This window comes from Sinohyriopsis cumingii, chromosome 3, assembly GCF_028554795.1.
Source record: "Sinohyriopsis cumingii isolate HCF-2022 chromosome 3, ASM2855479v2, whole genome shotgun sequence".
Classification (NCBI taxonomy): domain Eukaryota; kingdom Metazoa; phylum Mollusca; class Bivalvia; order Unionida; family Unionidae; genus Sinohyriopsis; species Sinohyriopsis cumingii.
The window spans coordinates 111232607-111256106 of NC_142963.1; the positions used below are offsets into that span (position 1 = coordinate 111232607).

Sequence of the window (23500 nt, forward strand, 5' to 3'; positions counted from 1 at the left end):
TTTTAAAAAATTGAAATGATGTCAAATGCTAGGTGTACAAAAATTGCTCAGTTTTTTTTTTCTCCATGTGTATGTATTTACAGAGAAAAACTACGTACAAGCACGTTACCACTTCCTGCATTCATCCGATGGAAAGAATTTTGCTGCAATGTTAATAGAGTACCACACCAGTCAGGGTTTTACCTCAGAAGTTGATCTATTTATAGCCCAAGCTGTTCTTCAGTGAGTATTCAGCTCATATGTGATCTTGTTCATAAAGAAGTCAAATTGATACTGCATTATATTTCATTTAATTATTCCATTTTTTTGTCATGTACACTACCCAATCAATATTCTAAGAGTCCTTCTACTACCTGCAGAACTAGCCCTTCCAAGCATGGTCATCTGTTAATGTCTTTTGCCTTGTTTTGGTACTAAAAGTTCTAACACATCTGCCATCCTGTAAATCAGAGTTAAAGTACACACTGATAAATATTTTTCTGTAACTACCATCTATACTCAGCTATAAGTCGAGTCAAATTGCAGACAACAAACATCAGAATCTGCCTAGCATATTGTACCTGTAGACCCAGGTATATATATTGTTTGTTCTACTGATTACTTCTAACAAACTGCACAGACCCAGATTTGCCTGTGCTTTATGCGACAGCAGATCTGGGTCTGTGCAGTTTGCAGTTAGACTTGACTTATAAGCTAGTGTATACAGTAATGTTAGTTAAAGCTGAGTTTTGTTATATAAACTGTCTGCACTGGATTGCATTGGTCCTTGGATTCTCAGACTTGTTGCAAATTAGTTAAAGTCATCAACACATTATAAAGTAAAGCATAATGACAAAATTATTTTAAAAACAAGTAGCTAAGCAGGTCTTTGGATTTTTTAAAAACTTACCTTCTGTTTCATTAGGCATAATCGGAATTTAGAAAACGTCACTCTTGCCAATCAGAACTGTCCAAATTAACAGAGCCTTGGCTATGAGAATGGATACTTTTTGTTTTATGGGGATTGTTTTCAAGAAAGCCTTTGATCTAGTTGATCATGGAATTCTGCTTCAAACGTTTGAACTGTTACAGGATTGATTCTTCTTCTTTAAGCTGGGCAAGATAATAAGTAAAACAAATGTCTCATCAGGTAACCACAGGCAATATTATCTCACAAATCTCAACATTTCTTTCTTCTAACAGTGATGGTGACTCCAAAAACTTCACCCTGGCCTTTACAATTGACAGAAATATTGTAGGGCTGGGCTTGTTGAAACTGTATTCACAATCACAGAGAGAAAATCCATACATAACAACTTGTTTGCAATGTCATTGCTGTTTGTTTCCTTGTTTGACTTGATCTTAAAAGCAGTATTCGAAAAAACTGAGATGAGCTTAGATCCAACCAGTCAGACCTAGAACAGACATGCTTGGGAGTTGGTCCATACGTGGCTTCAGCCCTTAGCAGAGCAGCCAAACAGTCTATTCTAGTTCCATGTGTCACACAACTTGTGGGAAGAAATGCTTTCATATCCATATCCAAGCTACTCAAAGACCATCACATGACAACTCTCCAATCACAGCTTTGTCTAACAGCCTTCTGTTCCATGGCCATATAAAGATTAGATCACAGCCGTTGTCTTCCAGTCTTCTATTCCATGGCCACATAGAGATCAGATCACAGCCTTTGTCTTCCAGTCATCTTTTCTATGACCATATGGAGATCAGATCACAGCCTTTGCCTTCCAGTCTTCTGTTCCATGGCCACATAGAGATCAGACCACAGCCTTTGTCTTCCAGTCTATTCTATGACCATATGGAGATCAGATCACAGCCTTTGTCTTCTAACCTTCTGTTCTATGGCTATATAAAGAGCAGATTGCAGCCTTTGTCTTCTGTCTTCTGTTCCATGGCCACATAGAGATCAGACCACAGCCTTTGTCTTCTGGTCTTCTGTTCCATGGCCACATAGAGATCAGACCACAGCCTTTGTCTTCCAGTCTTCTCTTACATGGCCATATAGAGATTACATCACAACCTTTGTCTTCCAATATTCTGTTCCATGGTCATACAGACAGGAAACAAGCTGCTAAGGAGGCAAACATCACTCAGGCATAGTGATTCACTGTCTTGTGTTTGGTTTCCTAAATGGAGCTGAGATCTTATAAGGAACCTCTAATACTTGGAACAGTTTCCCCCACTCCATATCTTACCATTTGACAAAGATCCAGTTTCCAAGCAAGAGACAAAATATTACAGGGAAAGAGGGACAGATTTCTGCTGTTTCTATCCCAACCAGTTTCATTCCTGCAGAAAATTGCAGTGTTTTCATGTCACACATTTATGACTTCAAAATTTTACCACAGAATGGGAAAGCATCTGCCACAAGGATCTGCAGTATAGAATGGTTATCTCAAAAGGCCTCCGATTTCAGGTTTCTTCACCCTAATATGCTATCAAGGTTTCCATTTGTCATGGATGTCACCAGAGATCCATACAAGGCAGACATCCTGCAGCAAGAAGAAGGCTCTTTTCTACAGAAAATGGTTGTAGAGATCATTCACAACACAATCTCACCTGAATTTGCTTCAGTCTTTTCTTTGTGCCAAGGTTCAGTTAAAAATTCAGATCTGTCATTGACTCTCACAACCAAAAACATATAGGGCACCCATATTCAGATTGAAGACACTTTGGGGTCAGCCTAGACCTCCAGGATGCTTACCATCTTGTTCCAGTTAATAAGTCTTTCAGAAAATTCCCAAGGTTCACTTACAGGGACACCATGTCCCAGTTCTGGTCTTGCACTGTTCTGATTCTCATTCATTTTGTGTTCGCTGAGGTCATGGACTGGAGATATAAATACCCATACCACTGTCTTCTTTTGGGGTTTTCTTGGGTGTTATTATCATAAACAAAGCCATATTTAGATGCCAGTCTGGCTCAGTGTCCTACAGAAACCCTGTCCACACAGAATCAACCAATTATCTAAATTACCTATTCACCTGTCTGTCTTCATTCAGATCTATGCCTGCTGGGATTGATCCCTTGTGGATCTTTTTGTGACCAGGTTGAATGTCAAGTTCCCAACCTTAATCTACCTGTTCCAGACTTGAATGCCAGGACAGTTGACACCCATTGTCTTAACTGGAATTGTCTCAATGCATGTACCATTCTTCTTACTCCGATGATTCCCATGGTCAAAGGTGAGGGTAACTGAGTGTGGTCTAATTCTGATTTATCCCCCAAAATGGGATACATCACAAATGAATGACCTCATGAGTCTTGTGGCAGAGATACCCAGGAAAATCCTGATATCTCCATGCCTGCTGAAATGACCATGCTTGCAGGTTTTCCATCTGAACACAGAAATACTGAACCTGCACTTTTGGCTCATATCAAACAATTCCTCAGACAGAAATATTTCTGCAAACAGGTAGTGGAAGAATCACTCAGGCAAGAAAGCCCACCACTTTGAAATCCTATGAAGGGAACGGGAGGGTTTTCTTTCTGTTGTGCAAGCAGAGAAATATCATTCACATAAAGCCTTTGTATTGCAATTGTACATCTTCCATTGGCTTTCAGGGTTGAGAAGTTGGTCCCAATCATGATCAAGGCATAATGATACACTGTTTGTGACACATTCTGCCATCATGGAAGGGAAGATATAGGTTAGAACAAAGATCTCTCAGACTTTATATCCAATTTCAATTTTTCTTGATTAAAGGCTGTGGTCCTTGGTCCAAAACATAACCTGCTTTGGGTTTTTGACATAGCTGGAAATATCACCATTTGTTCCACTGTCCAATGCTCAACTGTCTCACCTTTCATATAAGACTTTCTTCCTCATCACCATTGCCATAGCAGGTAGATCCAGTGAAATTTATGCTTTGTTAGTCAACCAAGCTTCTTTTAGTTCTACAGCTCCAGTGGCCTAGTGGTTAGAGAGTCCACCTCAGATACGGGAGGTTGTGGGTTCAAACCCAAGCTGAGTCATACCAGAGACTTATAAAAATAATACTTGCAGTTGCCTCGCTTGGTGCTCAGCATTAAGAGGTTTGTGTTAGGAATGGTTGGCCTGGTATCACAATAATGTGACTGGGTGGGACATCATGCTACATGTCTATATGATAATGTACCCCATGCTAGACATCACTATAAACTGCCAGACTGCAGACATCATGCCGATATGACTGAAATTTTTTTAAAGCTACATTAAAAAGCCAAATCACACACACACTCTTTTAGTTCTTATTCTTTGGTTAAGTTTTTCTCATGACAGGTTCCCATCCATATCAAATCAGTCTTTTGTTTTACCTTGCTTCTTCTAAGTAGACCCTGAATTGCAAGGATGTCTTCTTTTGAAAGGCTGAAGTGGTACTTGAAGCTTTCTAAAGTGATCAGAGGAGTGTGATCATGTTCTTACCATTCAGATAAGGAAAGAGCAATATTTCTGACCAGGTTCTTTCATCCTGGATTTACTGGGTTATTCATTCAGCCTACACAAAATTAGCACAAGACTGTATGAATTTCGTACACATTTCAGCTCACGAGGTCAAGGCAGTTGCTACGAGCCTGGCATTTGAGTGAAGCTGATTTTTGATGAACATTGTTGAATTGAGGTCTGATAGGAATTTCTTCAGCGTCTGTCAGAGAGACCTTTCATTTTAAGAGACTTAAGTCAAGCAGCCAGGTTTTATTTCAGCAGCTCAACATGCTGCCATCCCAGGTCCCTCGGTGGCAGTTGTATGAAGCATGCAGAACTAATACAAATTCATGCACTTGGAGGCCAGTGAAGTACGAGAACTCCCACAAACTAGTTTTAAGTCATGCATATGAAAATGTACTCTATGTAGTATGGAATTTTTATACTCCTGTTCACCCTTAAAGTGTTTGTTATGACAGAAGTCACACCAGTAGAGGTATTGTAGTGCTTGTCATGACATGTCTTTTTTCATAGCTGTTTACACACGAGTTCATCGACTTGACATGAATAGTTGTTTAACTAAATTTAATTGGCACATTGGGCCCTGGAACAAGCTTTATGTTGAACCTTGCATCAAGGAAGTTTAGCAAATGCGTATTTAAAATACCAGCTACCTAGAAAACACAAAATGGCTTGTTTCATTCAGCAAATATTGGTTGATGATATTGATGAAGGCAATGTATTTGTTGTGAAGTATGTTAAATCATCGGACCTGGGAAAGTTTCAGTGGAGATACCAGTAGTGATTTTGAATCTGAAAATGGTGTTAGACAAAAAAAGATGTTTTGCCAGTCACATCATCCATTTCAGGAGTATTTCAAAATGAAATGTAGAAGGCAGAATAACAAGCCAAATTAAAATACAAAACAATTTAAAAGTAGTTTGCAATTTTTATATTGTTTCTTAGACAATTTAGTCTCATGCTACAAAACCATATAGCCCTATAGCGGTTAAGATAAATTTAATGAATTAGAATCTAAAATTGAAATTAGAGAATAAAGATAATTATTGAATCAAAATAAGTCTGTCTGAACAAACAGACTATGGTATGGCATTAATGGACTTAAAATCCTAAATAAAGCATTTTAGAACAAATAGTAAATTTGGCATAGTAGTCAGTAAGCACTGATTCAAGAAAGTGAAACATTGGCAGAACTTATAATAGTGATAAATCTTTTTTTGGAGCAGAATTATCCAAAGAACAATGCCTGTGAACTGCGGAAAATTGTACATAATAACCACAGAGAACAGTTTCCTGTTGTTACCCAGCTGGATAAGCTAGCTATGTATATGCCCCTTCTGACAGCAGACTGTGAATGGAGATTCTCAGCCCAGAGCAATATTCATACACAGATAAGGAACAGATTTAGCTCAGAAACAATCAGCAAATTAATGTTTATACACCCAGAGGTGATTTTTTTTTTAAAGATTCTGATTTCAGTAGGACTCTAACATAGTGGAGCAGGGTGAAAGAGTGATGGATAATAAAGTGCTAAGTTCTGTTTCGTACCCCTCTCCCTGTTGTTTTTGTTCAACTCCCCCTTATTTTTGGGACAAGGGGACAAGGGAGTGCTCCTCCCTTTAGTTAAAATCCTGGCAGCATCTCTGCAGCTTTGGAATTATATGGGTTAATTTACTTAAGCTGGATTTGTGGGAAGGAAAAAATTGTTCCATTTAACACTCTCTCTTTATTGGTCTGTGCTTTCCTTGCCTTGTGTCTTGTATGAGACTCAAAGCTGCTACTCCTGTGTTAGGAGACCAAAGAAAGTGCCAATTCTAGGGTAAGAAGTTGTAACTCCCTCTGCCTCCAACCTATTGTTCTTATGTATATGTATTTTCATCAAGTAATGTATCCAAAGAAGAAACCAATTGTTGAAGTAAAATATGTATCTTGGATATTACTTACCTGATCATAATATAGGAAATTCCTTCCAAGACCCCACCACACTTTCATCTCTTGAAGAACATGCGCTTCTGCTCCAGCTTGAAGTGAAAAGTTAAGGGATTTGGTGCAAGTCCATTCAATTCAAGAGGAGATCACTCTTGTCTGAATTTGATCTCATTAAACAGACAGTATTTGGTTCTTGTAGTATTGAAATAAGCCATACAAAGTTGCTGATGTAAAGGTTGAATTTGCGAGGTAGGATTGCTGATGTACTTAGTGGCCATTTTGAAATACCCCTATGACCAGTTATTAAGTCTTAACAAAATTATATATGCTGCAATGATCTAAATATGTATCATCACTTGTAATAACATAAACAAAATCAAATGAATTTGTAAAATATTTGTTTTATACAAGCAACAGAAATAACATTTAAAACTGAGAACGCAGGTTTTCATTGGTGTCATTGAATATTATCATTAGGAACTTCTTAATATGTCTGTTCATTGTATTTCCCAAAGCTGGAAGAATTTCTATGATTATGTCCAAGTCTCTCGAGGCAAAGAAAGAAATAGACAGAATTAACTGGCTTCTTTTGTAAACTCCAAGCCAGTATAGTGAAAGTCTTTTCAAGAGATTCACGTTAAGGGTCGGTACAGAATAAGTTTCTTTTTTTCTTATTTTGCAGATATTTATGTCTTCAGAATAAAGATACTGCACATGTGGTTTTTCTGTCCTATACAAAAGATCACCCAGATGTAGGAAATGGACCTCCTTTCCTGAAGCCACTTCTCAATTTCATATGGTTTCTCCTTATTGCTCTTGAAGGGTAAGACTCATTAGTTACAGGATGAATTGAATATGCCTCCACAAAATGGAAAAAAATTCATTTCTGAAACAGTATTCAAACAATATGAAGACTCAGTCCTGGACAGTGGAATTATTTGCACCATCTGTGTTTTGGTGGAAAAAGGAAATGGAGATAAACCACAAGAATTTCCTTGTTTTGCCAATACATGTGGCTGAACCTTAAGTTAAAAATTTATAAGTTATGCTGTTCATAAAAAAAACTAATTTTATAAGTTACAAAAGTATAGTTTTATACGACTAAAAGAAAGAATATTTAGCAAGGCTGTAATTATTAAAGTGACAAAACCTAACAGCTGAGGAAGATAATCAGATTACCAGCCTTTTTGTATGGATTAAGGTTTATCAGCATGTTAGAACAAGTGCCAATATGTTGAGAAATCAACAAATATTAGTAGATTTCTGTCTGTAAACATCCAGTGCATGGCCTTTCTAAATGGTAAAGTTGAACCAGTATGCCAGCCACATGCTGTGTTAGATGGGTGGCCATCCTTAAGGGGTACTTTTTAACAGAAACTTATAATTGCCATGTGATTCTGGCCCTGTGAAGTGGGTGGCCTCTTGTCAGGAGTCCATTCAAGAGGAGGACCACTGCAACACCCAAAACACCATATCAGGTGGTATTAAAGGGAGTCTATAAAATTACTTTGAATTGTCAATTTAAAAAAAGACAATTCATTCTGTAACATGCTTGCTTGCCCCATTTGACCTTGGGGTCAAGGTGTATTAAGGTATATGTTAAAGTCTTTTTCATTTATTTATATTTTGTACACCCCTTGATAAATTTTCCTCATACACTAGATTAGGCACAACCAGCCTGTGGCCCTCAAGCTTCCATGTGCATTAGGCATAACCAACCTGTGGCCCTCAGGCTGCATGCAGCCCAGTCTTTCGCATCGTGCCGCCAATGGTCATTATACGCAGTTGATTGGAAAATATACATTTTAATTAATATGCATAATTGATGATAAGAAGCTGTTCTTGCTCATGTGGCCCATGACCTTAACATTTTATCTGTTTACCAATCACTGCCATCTCACCTCTGTCTGGGTAGATTTGAATCTCGGGCTTTTAAAATTTGAGTATGTGGGAAAGATGCCAGTGGCTTCCAGTGGGTCAGTGGTTTAATCCTGGTTTTAAAGGTTCTTTCTTAACAATTTATACTGGCCACCATGTATTACCTATCTTGCATTGAGAAATGGCACTAAACCCCAAAAACAATGACTGTTCTGGCCCTCAGCCATAAAAAGGTTGGAAGTCCCTGCAATAGAGGAATCCTTATGTAGCTAAAATAATTAATTCTGTGACATGCTTCACATAGTAAATTCTTAGGATGACAGAAAGAAATAAACTATTATTTTCATTTATTGTAGTGGAAAAGTTGCAGTATTTACAGTGTTGTGTGAAAAATACCAGACATCCATACAAAGGGATCCATCGTACAGAGAGGTGAGACCTTTCAACAGATAATGATTAGTATGCTTTGCTTTTTGTGATCCTTCATACCTGCCTTTTCACAAAAAGTGGTGTAATATTCACATTTCCACCCACTGTGGATATTATTATGACTGGGTATTGCATTACATACAATTGTTGGCCTTGATATATATTATTTGTACTTATCTCCCCTTTTTGATGCACTTGCCATAAGGCAGAGTATGTTTTATATGATGTCAGTGATCCATTCATCTGACAGTTTTTGTTTCCACACAAAACATTGAGTTCCTTGCCATTTACAATTACCTGACTTTGTGGATGGTTTGAACTTGTGGTTAGGATTCATAAGATGAAATGTCACTGTAACTGAAAGACAAATTATACTATGTAATAACTTGAGTTGTCCACCATCTACAGTTTCCACATGTTGTGGATAGTTTGCATTTAAGGTATTGACAATGTCTGTTGATGTTAGTGGGAAAAAGATCATGTTTATTGTGAATGAAAGAATCTGGTTTCCAAACAATAACTAGATTTCTCCACCATCTACACTTATAAAACTGTGGATATTTCTGGTAATGGAGAAGTTTATCAATTTTAGGGTTAAAAAGTCAAAGGTGGGAGTCATTCTGGCACAAAGAGAAATGGATTCGGCAGAATAACAATTGTTCTGGAGCAAGTTCGTTTATCATATTTTGTGAATAGCTTATGATATGGGTAATAAAAATCTTTTAGATCATGGGCTCTAAAGGTTAGAGGTCATGGTCTTGGTAAGTCTAATAGGAAAAAATGGTTCCTGAAAATTAAGTGGAGTTAAAGACCTTGACCAAATGTTTGGGTCATTCCTGTTGGTTAGTAATCTTCAGAATAAACCATGCCATTCTGTTACCAGCATGAAGATGCATTCTATTACCAGTATGAAGGTCTATTAAACAGAGGCCAGACATGTAATGTGCTGTGCATGGTGCTTTTGTTGAAATTTTGTGTTGTTCATATGTTCATAGATGCCTGAGATATCGTAATGAAACTTGGTAAGCAAATGCATTAGACTAGATGTATTACCTGGGGTGTCGCAGTATGATGCATGATAGGGTGGTCCCAGTAAAGTATCAGTTTACAAGAGATAATGTCAGAATATTACCAGACAAAAACTTTAAACTTAATTATTGACAATGACAGACTTGTTTTTTTGTAAAGCTGCAAGATCTTTACAAAGTAATAAAAATTTGCAAGAATGAAAACACAGATAAGAATGAAGTTAGTGTGAAAAAGGTCTTAATCCTGATATTGTATGTCCCAAAATTTTAAATTTTAAAAATTTCAACTGCTGTGTTATAGGTAAATATAAAATAAAGTTTAATAAAAATAAAAATATAAACTATAACTTCACAAAAGAAATAACACCTGTTAAAACTTAGAGGCTGACATATTTGATGAACATTTTTTTACACATAGTCTGTAAAAGTTGTTGTTGTTTTGAGTTTAACACCATTTTTCAGCACAAGATATGCTTTACATGACTGCCATTATAAATGGTGGCAAAAAATGCCTGGGAAAAACCTGGTAATTTTTCATTCTTTTGCAAAATTTGACTTTTATGCCAGCATATTGGATGGCACAAATCTTACACATCAGAATGTAAGTAACAACCTAAGCTTTTGTTGATATTATAAGTAACTCCTGTTGATGAACTTTTGAAAATAGTAGTAGCAGACATTTGTAGATGGATTTGATAACATCTGTCTTTATATCAGTATGACCATACTATGGTTTGAATTCAACTGGATATAATATATTTTATATGTTCCAGGATACCTGATCCATATTGCATGGTGGAAACCTTGAAAACGACTTGTATTGCAAATTGATTGACTCCCATCAATATCTCATACCTACCAGCTATAATGTTTTGTTTTCTAGATTTGGTTAGCACTTTTAAACTTTTCTATATTATGCTGAGGAAATGAGAACTAAGTACCTTTCCCAAGGACACACTGAGGCCATTGACTCAGGCTGGCCTGGGTGAGTATCAAACTTGTGACCCTTCAGTCACGACTCTGATGCTCTGCTAATGAAGCTTCTGAGGCTCCAACCAGCTATTGTCCTAAACATATAATCCACATCCTTCCATTTGTCCCTTGTATTTGTATTAATCTGATTATAAAATGCATCTCTCCAATATAACAGAGATCTGACTGACTCTAATACAAGGTCATGTATCATTGACCTTTCAATTCACCATGTTAAATCTTTCAAAGTTATGAGAAAGTGAAAACTCCATTTGGAATATATAATTTCTGACAGTAAACCTCCCCAAAAGTAAGTGGACTGGATGGGAATTTGAAAGGTCACTAGAACATAAAACTTTATTGGTGCTTTTAAGCTGTACATATTTTATGTAGATCTTGATTTCGATCAGATTTTTTGTTTGCATAAAATATATGTGCTCATATGAGGATATGCTCAACAAAAGACTCAAGGGGCACATTAAAAGAAGGGATACAAGAAGATAAATATAGATCAAACCATAGAAAAGCTAAGGCCACTGACCAAAGCAGTTTACTGAGATATAATTATGGGACAACTAGCAATCATTATTCATATCCCTTTTGTAAGGGCTGTTCCATTTAAACTTACAAGGTACCAAGGGAAGGCAGTTTTGAAAAAATATTTTCCAGGGTATGCTGATTACTCATTGAGTTCATATGAAAATGATATTTTTCTAAATGGCATATGTGGTTGACTACAAAATGAAACTGGTTTCCCTAGATCCCATGTATTTTTTACTGGAACAGCCTTAGTAATATACCACCCCGATGCCACCAACATAGTAAATTGTCCACAGACACTGATACATTATTGACTTCTCTTTACATCTGTAGGATTTTTTTGCCAACAATCAAAATACTTCAACTCCTTTATGTGTGCCCTGTTGAACTTGAACCATGATATGGAAACAGAGACATATGTTGTCTAATATGTCAGATACATCATCTAATGTGTCAGATACATCATCTGATATGTGTGTGTGATTTGGATTTTTAATGTAGCTTTACAAATTTTCAGTCATATCACTACGATGTATGCAGTGTGGCAGTTTTTAGTAATGTCTGACACTGGGGTATCATGCAGCAGATATGTAGCATGATGTACCACCCAGTCACATTATCATGACACTAGGCTGACCAGTCCTACCACTAACCTCTTAATGCTGAGTGCCTAGCGAGGCAGCTGTTAGTACCATTTTTATAAGTCTTTGGTATGACTCAGAGGGGGTTCGAACTCGCGTCCTCCCTCATCAGATATGTCATCTAATGCATCAGATACTTCATCTGATGTGTCAGAAACATCATCTGATGTGTCAGAAACATCGTCTAATGCACTTGATACATCATCTGATATGTCATATACATCATCTAATGTGTCAGATATGTCATCTAATATGTCAGATATATCATCTATCATCTAATGCCTCAAACTATGAGCTATGTTGGTCAGATGCATGCATCTGAAATGCACCATTTTTCATAAAAATGTGTAAAGGGTGCATGGAGTAAGGCCCACCACAAAAGAGGTCACTAGGTCAAGTTTACGTAACGATTCTTTGCCAGACAATCAATAAAGATGTTGCTGACTAAGCTAAATTCAGAGGTGTCCAAATCTAGTTTACATTATTGTTTCTCTGTCAGACACTAAATAAAGGTGTTGCCAGCAAAACTTGTTTGGTCATTAAATTTTCACAATCATTTAAACACACTATAGCCACTAAACACAAGACAAAAAATGGCATGAAAGCTTATCTCCTGGATTTGTTAAAAACCCTATAATTTAATGATTACCTCAGGGTCTGTACTTTAGACATTAAATCAGTCCTTCACAATATTTGGTTAGTGTCATGGTATGTCAGTACATGATACCTTTAGAACAAACTGTGAGAAGACTTGACCCAAGTTAAGAAAAAAAAATACTAGCAACAACAACAAAACTGTATTATCCTTCTTCAGGATGTATATGGGAACCTGATCAAATAAAACTTCATCATCTGACTTTACTGAAAATGTCTGTTAAGGTGTTACATATTTTCAAGGTAGTAAGTCAGCCTTTAGTCAGTTAATAATTAATTTTTTAAAACAGTTGAGTGGAATAAAATACTGTTGTTGGGTGAAATTCTGAAATATAGTTTGCTGAAAATAAAAGAAAAAGATTTTTTAAAATATTAGTTTGATTGAAAACACCAGTTAATCCTGGAAGGATAATTCTAAAAATAAAACAGTAGCAAATCTGAACTGAAAGTGACACATTTTCTTGTACGTTTAATAATTAGAGATATCAGTGTTAGTGTTTTATTTGTTGTTACAAATTTTTGCATCTCCTTTGAAAGTTTTTATGTTAAATTTCACAAATATATGGCTGTCACATGAATTTTCAGGGAAAAAAGTCTGGCAAGAACCGTTACAATTTCAGGATCCTTGCATACTTAGTATATTCATGTATTTGTCATTACATTTGTCAGGGTTTAACATTAAAGATTGTCAATTTTTCTTTATCTTCAAAACAAGCTCTTTATTCTGAATTCATATAATAGCAAAATGTATCTCGATAATATGACCAGAAAGATGTGATACGCAGCACACTCAAGGCAATATTATCTCCATTTTACTTACAATGCATTTTTTTTTGTCTCTGAAGTTACATGTGCTAATGGAGAAAAAAAATGGATGCATATAATTCGTTTCTTTTTATCCACAAAACAACGTATAAATAGAGCATTTGCCCAGAAAGACCTATACCAAGAAATGGATTTTTGATCATTCAGTGACTTTGAATGTTTCTTAATTTTCCTATTTTTCAGTACCTAGACAAGATTGGTCAGATTTTCTTTGGCTTACCTCCACCACAGACTTCACCTCAAGGATTTTTTGGTGAGTTCATTGTGTGTATGATGGGAAGGAGGCTGTATGGGTTAATTTGTACATGCATGTGCATTAAATATTTTTACAGTTAGCTCAGATTTTTAGCACACTGTAGACATAAATTTGTATTTGGAATCATGAAATTATGCCAGAGGTAGCAAAGACGCTGGAATTGACTGAAATTGTTCATACCAAATGCCAATATGATTAAGATTATGCTTTTATGTCTTAGCATCTGGTCATCCGAAAATGTTGTCCAACAGATGAACATGTGGTGAAGATGAGGAGGACAATCTGCATCATAAAAAATCGAAACAATGGACACAAAAATATAAAGATATTTGATCATACTTAAAAGTGTGAAAGGTGACCATTTAAGTTATTGCACCTTACGTCAGTTTGAGCATTGCCCAAGGTGGGAGAGATGATTATAGCTGGCATGTAATTAATTAAAAAAAAAGATCATGTTGGATTGAACTCAGCTCCAAAGTCATATATTTTTATGGGATTTGGAACTGTTGTGTCAGAAACTAAACAGGAGGTTATTAAGGGTGGAGTCTATTTCACAAATTTTGTAGTTGAAGATAAATGCTGCAATTCCTGCATGAGACCACACTTCTGAATGTTCAGATTTTACAGTGGGAATTAGTTATTACTGGTAGAATTGAAACTACTGCCATTGTATTACAATAGTGTGAATCAATTCAGGAAGGCATCATAAAAAGAGATTTCATTGCAACTCTGTAGTATAGCAAATTATGGTAGCATTGTAGATGATAGAAAAAAGACAAGACCATGCTATTATGTTCTTATGTCCCTAGAAGACAGGTTTTCAAACACAAAATTTAAATTTAAATTAAAAATACTTGTATTTATTTGGTACAATCAGTATTGAATTTCATTTGATCGTAGCATAGTAGATGGTAGAATAAGAATATCTTTTTATGTGCAAGAAGACTGGTGAAAAAGTTTTAGTTCTATTCCTGGTTGAAATACGAGAGGCTGAATGCCAATTGTTTTTAACTTTTTGTTTAGCAGGAAAACTTTAAAGACAACAAAACCAATCAGATATCTCAAAGAGGGTTATCCTTTGGACAGCTACAATGTTAAAATTTGTAAAAGTCAGATTTTGAGCTCATGAGAAGGCCAAAGACTGGTGGTGCAGTTGGTGCTTTTCGTATTCACAACTCTTCAGTGTCAGTATTGCTCTGTATGTCTGTCTGTTGATAAATCCATCTCTCATACTTTTGTTTACAAGGCATAACCCCATAGTAAATCAAGATGCCTCTATGAAACATGATACACTTATTACGCTAGTGGTCTAGCTGTGCAGTTTGCTTTTACAGTTCAGTATTTTGGAAGTTTTCATCTGTTTGTTTATATATCAAGCTATCATTTTACTGTCTTTTCCAGAGCAGATCTCCAACATTGCTTTAGATATGTCTGTGAAACTTGACTAACATATTTGACAAGTAATCAAATGCATCTGTTGCGGTTAGGAATTCATCAAGGTTTAATATTTTTAATATTTAATTCTTTAAGGTTTTATTATTTTTTTTAAATTTCCGTTGATCGGTCCATCCCTTCAAACTCACACTTTGTTTCTGGAGCAAAACAACCTTCTAGTGTATACCTGTGGCACTGGATATAATAAAAAGTGTGTGTGTGTGTGTACATATATATATATATATACATATATATATATATATATATAGGATGGATTAAGGTGAGCAGCATACAGCAATCTTGTGTGGAATATAAATGTGGGAGAGAAGAACATATATCCATAATTATTTTTTTGTTGTACATGATAATAATAATAATAATAATAATGAATAATGATAATAATAATAATATTTGGTGCATGGTATTGTTTTTTAAAAAAAACAATTTTAAAAGTTGAACCTCATTGCAGTGGCCATTTTTTAAATTTTTTTTGCTTTTTTCCATGAGTGTCTGCAGATGACAGGTTTGAGTGTAGTTTACATATCAAGAGGGGTGGTTAAAACATACCTTTTGCAATAATTCAGGGTATTTGATATGCAGAAAATTCATGCTGACTCATAGTTTTATTGTTATCATCCACATGTCACAAAAATATAAATGACCAATAATGAATTTGACCCAAATTAAACAGACTACGGCACAGACGTGATAACAGTAAACTTCCTGTATACTTCATAGCATTTTGAACTTCCTCTGAAATCTTCATAAAGTCTATCTGTATCCTAATAGCAGGGCAGGGGATATAGATTACCTCTTCTTGTTATCATTAAGCAAATAGAGGCAGTTTGTGTTGTTCTTTTCAGGCAATCTGTTGCAGAGTTTGCTGGTCGATGATGACGATGACAAGATTGTTACTCACATGCCACTCCCACCAACAGCCACTACGCCTGTGAAACAAGAGTCAAATGTTGATCTAGATTGACCATCTGTGATTCATTATTCTCACCTTAAATTTTTCTACAAGTCTTCTGATTTACTTCAACAGTTAATAATGTTACTGTTAACATTGTAACTGTTACGAAATACATTGTAATCTGCCACACAGGATGCCACTATGCAAAGGACACCTGTCCAATAAAGATAACATTTATGATTCTTATTCTTAAGTTTAATTACAACAGTGACCACTGTACAAAGGACATCTGTTTATTAAAGTAAAAATTATTTGGTTTTTAGAGTGCCCAATTTAGATAGGTGTCACTTTAATCACCTACCAAAAACCCATTGTTTATGATACAAGGTGTGCCAGGAGGCATTGCGAAGAAATTATTTCTAAGATCAGCAAAGACTCATCATTGCATAACATAGAGAATGTGTAAAGAAAATGTGTACAAAATTATTCACAGTCTACTTTATTGCCTTTCATTATTTGTATACATATATGCCAATCATAAAGACGGTCTGAATATGTAATGATATTGTTTGTACGTTGATGTCTCTTGATTTTTCTTTATGCTTTTGCTTTTCCAGATCATAACTTGACAAGGTTTTTAGTTAATTTAATGAAACCTTATTCAGACATATATCATAAGCAGATGGTGTGTCATGCAAAAGTCAGGCCCTATGTCAAGGTCACATGATGGGAAAATGCAAGTAATTTCTGACCCATTTCTTTGTCATTGCTGCAATTTTTAACTGCTGCAAATGGTTCTGTTAAACTGTTTTTTACTTGTAAAATTGGTGCATCCAAATTAAAATTTTGAAAAATTTACTCCATAGATGACATCAAAGTTAGAAATAGGAAATGTTTTTTTAAAAGCAGTATAGTATACAAGGATGAGTTAATTGCTCTTGCATGGTGCAGATGACATTTCTATACACCTGCCCTAAGGTACTTGGTGTAAGGAAGAAACCTGTGTAATTTTGTGATCAGAACTATCAAAGGTCATGGTTACTGACTCAGAAATCAAAAGAAAAATGGTTTGCACACAATATCAGTAATCATACCTGAGATAACTGTACCAACCATTGGGGATAGCTGTCACCTGAAATAGGAAGGAAGTCTGTGAATTTTGGAATAAAAACATTAAAGGTCAAGATTACTCTGAGAGTCTGAGAGAAGAAAACTTTCCTTATCACTTACCTGAACCAAGCTTCCATTTGATACAAGGTAGAATCCTATCAATTTTATCAGTGAAAATTTCAAAGATCAAGGTCACTATGACTGAAAGAAGAAAAATGGTTTCTATACAATAACATCAGTTCTTCATCACATACCTGGACCAAACTTTGTAGATTGCTTGCACTTGGAGCATGGAGGAAACCTATCAGAGATTAAGGTTACAGACTGAAACAAGAACAGGGGTTTCTACACAAAAATTTCAGTTCTTGACAATGTACTTTCACCTGAGTTTGTGTATTACTTGTATATTGACGCTAGGGCCAAGAAGTCAAAGGTTAAGGTTATTGTGAATTAAAGACATCTGGTTTTGCATACTAACTTTATTTATTGATGGAAAAGTGGGGGAAACAAATGTATGGGTTTAAATTTCAAAATTGCTTATTGACTCAGTGCAGTAATCATTTTCAGTAACAATGATACTTTAACGGATCATCAGATCATGTTCCAGACTGGCACCATGGACACATTTTCATATTTAGTAACTCACAGAAGACCATTATGACATTAAAAAGTCTGCTAACGGAAAAGAAACCTGACCAACAGTGTAAGATATTATTTAATAAACATTCACCTGCACATTGTCTTTGTTTTCTATAAAACCCTCCAACTCTTCAAATGTTGACAATTATAAACAAAACTACTCTTATTTAACTAAAACATAATTAGGTCCAACATTGTGTCACCTCCAGAACAAAATCTGATGATAAAAGTGTCTGGCACTGACATATCAGGATTGTAATATCAAGTTAGTAATAAGAATGACATTCCACTAATTTGGTGTACTTGTTTTTTTTAAAGGCAAGAATGTTTGAATTAGAGTGCATTATGTGACATTTCTTTTTTTACTTTCCATAACCCATCAAGAATATAAGGTGCACACACAATCCAATTTGTGCATCCAATTATCATGTCATGGGTGTACCACAGCAGATCAAATGAATTTTGAACCCAGGTCTGTCAGATACTAGTCTGGTTCATAATGCAAAGATCAGTGAGTGCAGATTGAATTTGATGACCTGTTTCCTTGTCCAGGCTGCAACTTTTTTACTACTGCAAAATGTTTTCATAAAGCTTTACCGAGATATGCAGGTACCTCTTGACCAGATAGTGTGTCATGATATTACACTTTGGTCTTTACATGAAGAGGGAGTCACATAGCCACACAAAAAAGTACAATTTACCTCAAGGGTCAAGGTCACACTTAGGAAAATGTTATTTCTGTTGCCAGACTATATAAACTTCTTTAAACATCTTGATCAAACTTCACCCAGAGATACATCAAGACCTGGCAATGTTTTGCATACAACTTTACCGAGATGTACCTCATGAAGGGGGAAGCCACATAGCTCATTTGGTTATCAAACTCATGATCCAGGGGTCACAGATCCCATACCTGCCCAGGTTAGCCTGGGTTGGCTGTCTTGGTGCATCCATGGGCAAGACACTTTACTCCTAATCTTGGTATTATTTAGCTGATAATGTCTTTAAAAGCACCATTAAAACTCAGGACAAAAAGTAAACAGTTTACCTCAAGGGTCAAGTTTACACAAAGGAAAATGTTATTTTGTGACCCAATTTATGTTGCCAGGCTATATAAACTTCTCTAAACATCTTGATCAAACTTCATCCAGAGATACATCAAGACCTGGCAATTTTTCATTAAGGTGCTCGGGTATCAAGGTCCCAGCAAGAAAAAATTTGACTTGTGGGAGTGGTGTTTTATTTCAATCACATAATGGGCATCTTGTGCTTTCTTGTGGTACTCGTGTTATAAATTATTAGCTTTTCTGACAAACGGCCATATGAGCAAAATTATTATCTCACTGTATCACTTTTCATTTATCAGCAACTGGGTTTTTACCATGTCAGAGGTTTTATTTCAAATCAGATATTGCCAAAACTGGCTATAAATATCACCAAGAATTTGGACATATTCATTTATGAGTAAAATCTGCATAGAGACTTGTGCAAGTTATATTTCCAACTTTAATATTGGTGAGATGACCCCTCATTTTTTTGTTGTTTCTTTTAAACCTACTTAGATTCTTGCATAAAATCCATGAAAAGATTCCAGAGATAAAATTTCTTGTACAAATACACTGGAAGAGTTAATCAAGTATGGTACACTTCCTATCCTAATTTCACATCATGCCTAAATTCATGGTAAGTCAGAGCATCTGCATATTTACTACTTAGCTTCCATTGCTGTATTAGTCACATGATTATCACAAGTAAAAATCAGCATGTCTCTTAGTTGCAGAAGAACTTATCCCTGGAAATATTAAGTGTACATTTTATATGCTTCCTACTTGAAATCTTTCCTTTCCATTCAGTACTCTACACAAAATCACTTGAATTTAAATATCTGCATTTCATAATTGTCCATCCTTCTGATTGTCTGTTTCAAGTGTTTGCATCAGCAGTGATCACATGATTCACATACAGTTTTGATAAATGTGTTCATATGAACATACTGGAGATTTCAAGAGTAAGCCATTTATTTTCCAAAGTGTGTTCATTTGAACATACTGGAGACATCAAGAGTAAGCCATTTATTTTCCAAAGTGTGTTCATTTGAACATACTGGAGATTTCAAGAGTAACCCATTTTCCAAAGTGTATTCATTTCAACATATTGGAGATTTCAAGAGTAAGCCATTTATTTTCCAAAGTGTGTTCATATGAACATACTGGAGATATCAAGAGTAAGCCATTTATTTTCCAAAGTGTGTTCATGTGAACATATTGGAGATATCAAGAGTAAGCCATTTATTTTCCAAAGTATGTTCATATGAACATACTGGAGATATCAAGAGTAAGCCATTTATTTTCCAAAGTGTGTTCATGTGAACATATTGGAAATATCAAGAGTAAGCCATTTATTTTCCAAAGTGTGTTCATATGAACATATTGGAGATATCAAGAGTAAGCCATTTATTTTCCAAAGTGTGTTCATATGAACATACTGGAGATATCAAGAGTAAGCCATTTATTTTCCAAAGTGTGTTCATGTGAACATATTGGAGATATCAAGAGTAAGCCATTTATTTTCCAAAGTGTGTTCATATGAACATACTGGAGATATCAAGAGTAAGCCATTTATTTTCCAAAGTGTGTTCATGTGAACATATTGGAGATGTCAAGAGTAAGCCATTTATTTTCCAAAGTGTGTTCATGTGAACATATTGTAGATATCAAGAGTAAGCCATTTATTTTCCAAAGTGTGTTCATGTGAACATATTGGAGATATCAAGAGTAAGCCATTTATTTTCCAAAGTGTGTTCATGTGAACATATTGGAGATATCAAGAGTAAGCCATTTATTTTCCAAAGTGTGTTCATATGAACAGGCTTGAGATATCAAGAGTAAGCCATTTATTTTCCAAAGTATGTTCATATGAACATACTGGAGATATCAAGAGTAAGCCATTTATTTTCCAAAGTGTGTTCATGTGAACATATTGGAAATATCAAGAGTAAGCCATTTATTTTCCAAAGTGTGTTCATATGAACATATTGGAGATATCAAGAGTAAGCCATTTATTTTCCAAAGTATGTTCATATGAACATACTGGAGATATCAAGAGTAAGCCATTTATTTTCCAAAGTGTGTTCATGTGAACATACTGGAGATATCAAGAGTAAGCCATTTATTTTCCAAAGTGTGTTCATGTGAACATATTGGAAATATCAAGAGTAAGCCATTTATTTTCCAAAGTGTGTTCATATGAACATATTGGAGATATCAAGAGTAAGCCATTTATTTTCCAAAGTATGTTCATATGAACATACTGGAGATATCAAGAGTAAGCCATTTATTTTCCAAAGTGTGTTCATGTGAACATATTGGAGATATCAAGAGTAAGCCATTTATTTTCCAAAGTGTGTTCATATGAACAGGCTGGAGATATCAAGAGTCAGCCATTTATTTTCCAAAGTATGTTCATATGAACATACTGGAGATATCAAGAGTAAGCCATTTATTTTCCAAAGTGTGTTCATGTGAACATATTGGAGATATCAAGAGTAAGCCATTTATTTTCCAAAGTATGTTCATATGAACATACTGGAGATATCAAGAGTAAGCCATTTATTTTCCAAAGTGTGTTCATGTGAACATATTGGAAATATCAAGAGTAAGCCATTTATTTTCCAAAGTGTGTTCATATGAACATATTGGAGATATCAAGAGTAAGCCATTTATTTTCCAAAGTGTGTTCATATGAACAGGCTGGAGATATCAAGAGTAAGCCATTTATTTTCCAAAGTATGTTCATGTGAACATATTGGAAATATCAAGAGTAAGCCATTTATTTTCCAAAGTGTGTTCATATGAACATATTGGAGATATCAAGAGTAAGCCATTTATTTTCCAAAGTATGTTCATATGAACATACTGGAGATATCAAGAGTAAGCCATTTATTTTCCAAAGTGTGTTCATCTGAACATATTGGAGATGTCAAGAGTAAGCCATTTATTTTCCAAAGTGTGTTCATGTGAACATACTGGAGATATCAAGAGTAAGCCATTTATTTTCCAAAGTGTGTTCATGTGAACACATTGGAGATGTCAAGAGTAAGCCATTTATTTTCCAAAGTGTGTTCATGTGAACATATTGGAGATATCAAGAGTAAGCCATTTATTTTCCAAAGTGTGTTCATGTGAACATATTGGAGATATCAAGAGTAAGCCATTTATTTTCCAAAGTGTGTTCATGTGAACATATTGGAGATATCAAGAGTAAGCCATTTATTTTCCAAAGTGTGTTCATATGAACAGGCTGGAGATATCAAGAGTAAGCCATTTATTTTCCAAAGTATGTTCATATGAACATACTGGAGATATCAAGAGTAAGCCATTTATTTTCCAAAGTGTGTTCATATGAACAGGCTGGAGATATCAAGAGTAAGCCATTTATTTTCCAAAGTATGTTCATATGAACATACTGGAGATATCAAGAGTAAGCCATTTATTTTCCAAAGTGTGTTCATGTGAACATATTGGAAATATCAAGAGTAAGCCATTTATTTTCCAAAGTGTGTTCATATGAACATATTGGAGATATCAAGAGTAAGCCATTTATTTTCCAAAGTATGTTCATATGAACATACTGGAGATATCAAGAGTAAGCCATTTATTTTCCAAAGTGTGTTCATGTGAACATATTGGAGATATCAAGAGTAAGCCATTTATTTTCCAAAGTGTGTTCATATGAACATACTGGAGATATCAAGAGTAAGCCATTTATTTTCCAAAGTGTGTTCATGTGAACACATTGGAGATGTCAAGAGTAAGCCATTTATTTTCCAAAGTGTGTTCATGTGAACATATTGGAGATATCAAGAGTAAGCCATTTATTTTCCAAAGTGTGTTCATGTGAACATATTGGAGATATCAAGAGTAAGCCATTTATTTTCCAAAGTGTGTTCATGTGAACATATTGGAGATATCAAGAGTAAGCCATTTATTTTCCAAAGTGTGTTCATGTGAACAGGCTGGAGATATCAAGAGTAGTTGTTGTTGTTGTTGTTGTTGTGGGGTTTAACGCCATTTTTCAGCACACGATAGGCTATGCATGGTGGCCAGTATTAATGGTGGAGGAAGAACCAGGGAAAACCCCTGGAAGAACCACCGACCCTCGAGAAGCTACTGGCATGCTTTCTCACATATCCACATTTGCCGAATCCTGGACTCGAACCCACGCAGACAGAGGTTATCAAGAGTAAGCCATTTATTTTCCAAAGTATGTTCATATGAACGTACTGGAGATATCAAGAGTAAGCCATTTATTTTCCAAAGTGTGTTCATTTGAACATACTGGAGATTTCAAGAGTAAGCCATTTATTTTCCAAAGTGTGTTCATGTGAACATATTGGAGATATCAAGAGTAAGCCATTTATTTTCCAAAGTGTGTTCATATGAACAGGCTGGAGATATCAAGAGTAAGCCATTTATTTTCCAAAGTGTGTTCATGTGAACATATTGGAGATATCAAGAGTAAGCCATTTATTTTCCAAAGTGTGTTCATATGAACATGCTGGAGATAACAAGAGTAAGCCATTTATTTTCCAAAGTGCGTTCATATGAACATACTGGAGATATCAAGAGTAAGTCATTTATTTTCTATTGTTTAATAGGTTTAATTATATAAAGGAGTCTGTTTTCAGGAATCAAAGGATTTTTGATGATGTTGATGTTCATTTACTCGGATAAATACAAGTCAGCATTTATATATCAAATAGTCTTTCTGTATCTTTAGTGCCTTCATTAAATTATACATTTGTCTGTCTGCATATCTGTTTTGTCTTAC

General features: G+C 35.3%; 1 protein-coding gene across 1 annotated transcript in view; it reads left to right on the top strand.

The window, feature by feature from the left end:
- The window catches only part of LOC149803579 (Golgi to ER traffic protein 4 homolog), a 35205-nt gene extending 17438 nt beyond the window's left edge, over positions 1-17767 (top strand). Inside the window, exons 5-9 of the mRNA XM_089953325.1 lie at positions 84-222; positions 7035-7175; positions 8587-8662; positions 13503-13572; positions 15873-17767. Coding sequence (XP_089809451.1) covers positions 84-222; positions 7035-7175; positions 8587-8662; positions 13503-13572; positions 15873-15991 — 545 coding nt within the window. The 3' untranslated portion in view covers positions 15992-17767. The remainder of the gene's footprint in view (positions 1-83; positions 223-7034; positions 7176-8586; positions 8663-13502; positions 13573-15872) is intronic.
- The last annotated feature ends 5733 nt before the right edge of the window (positions 17768-23500 follow it).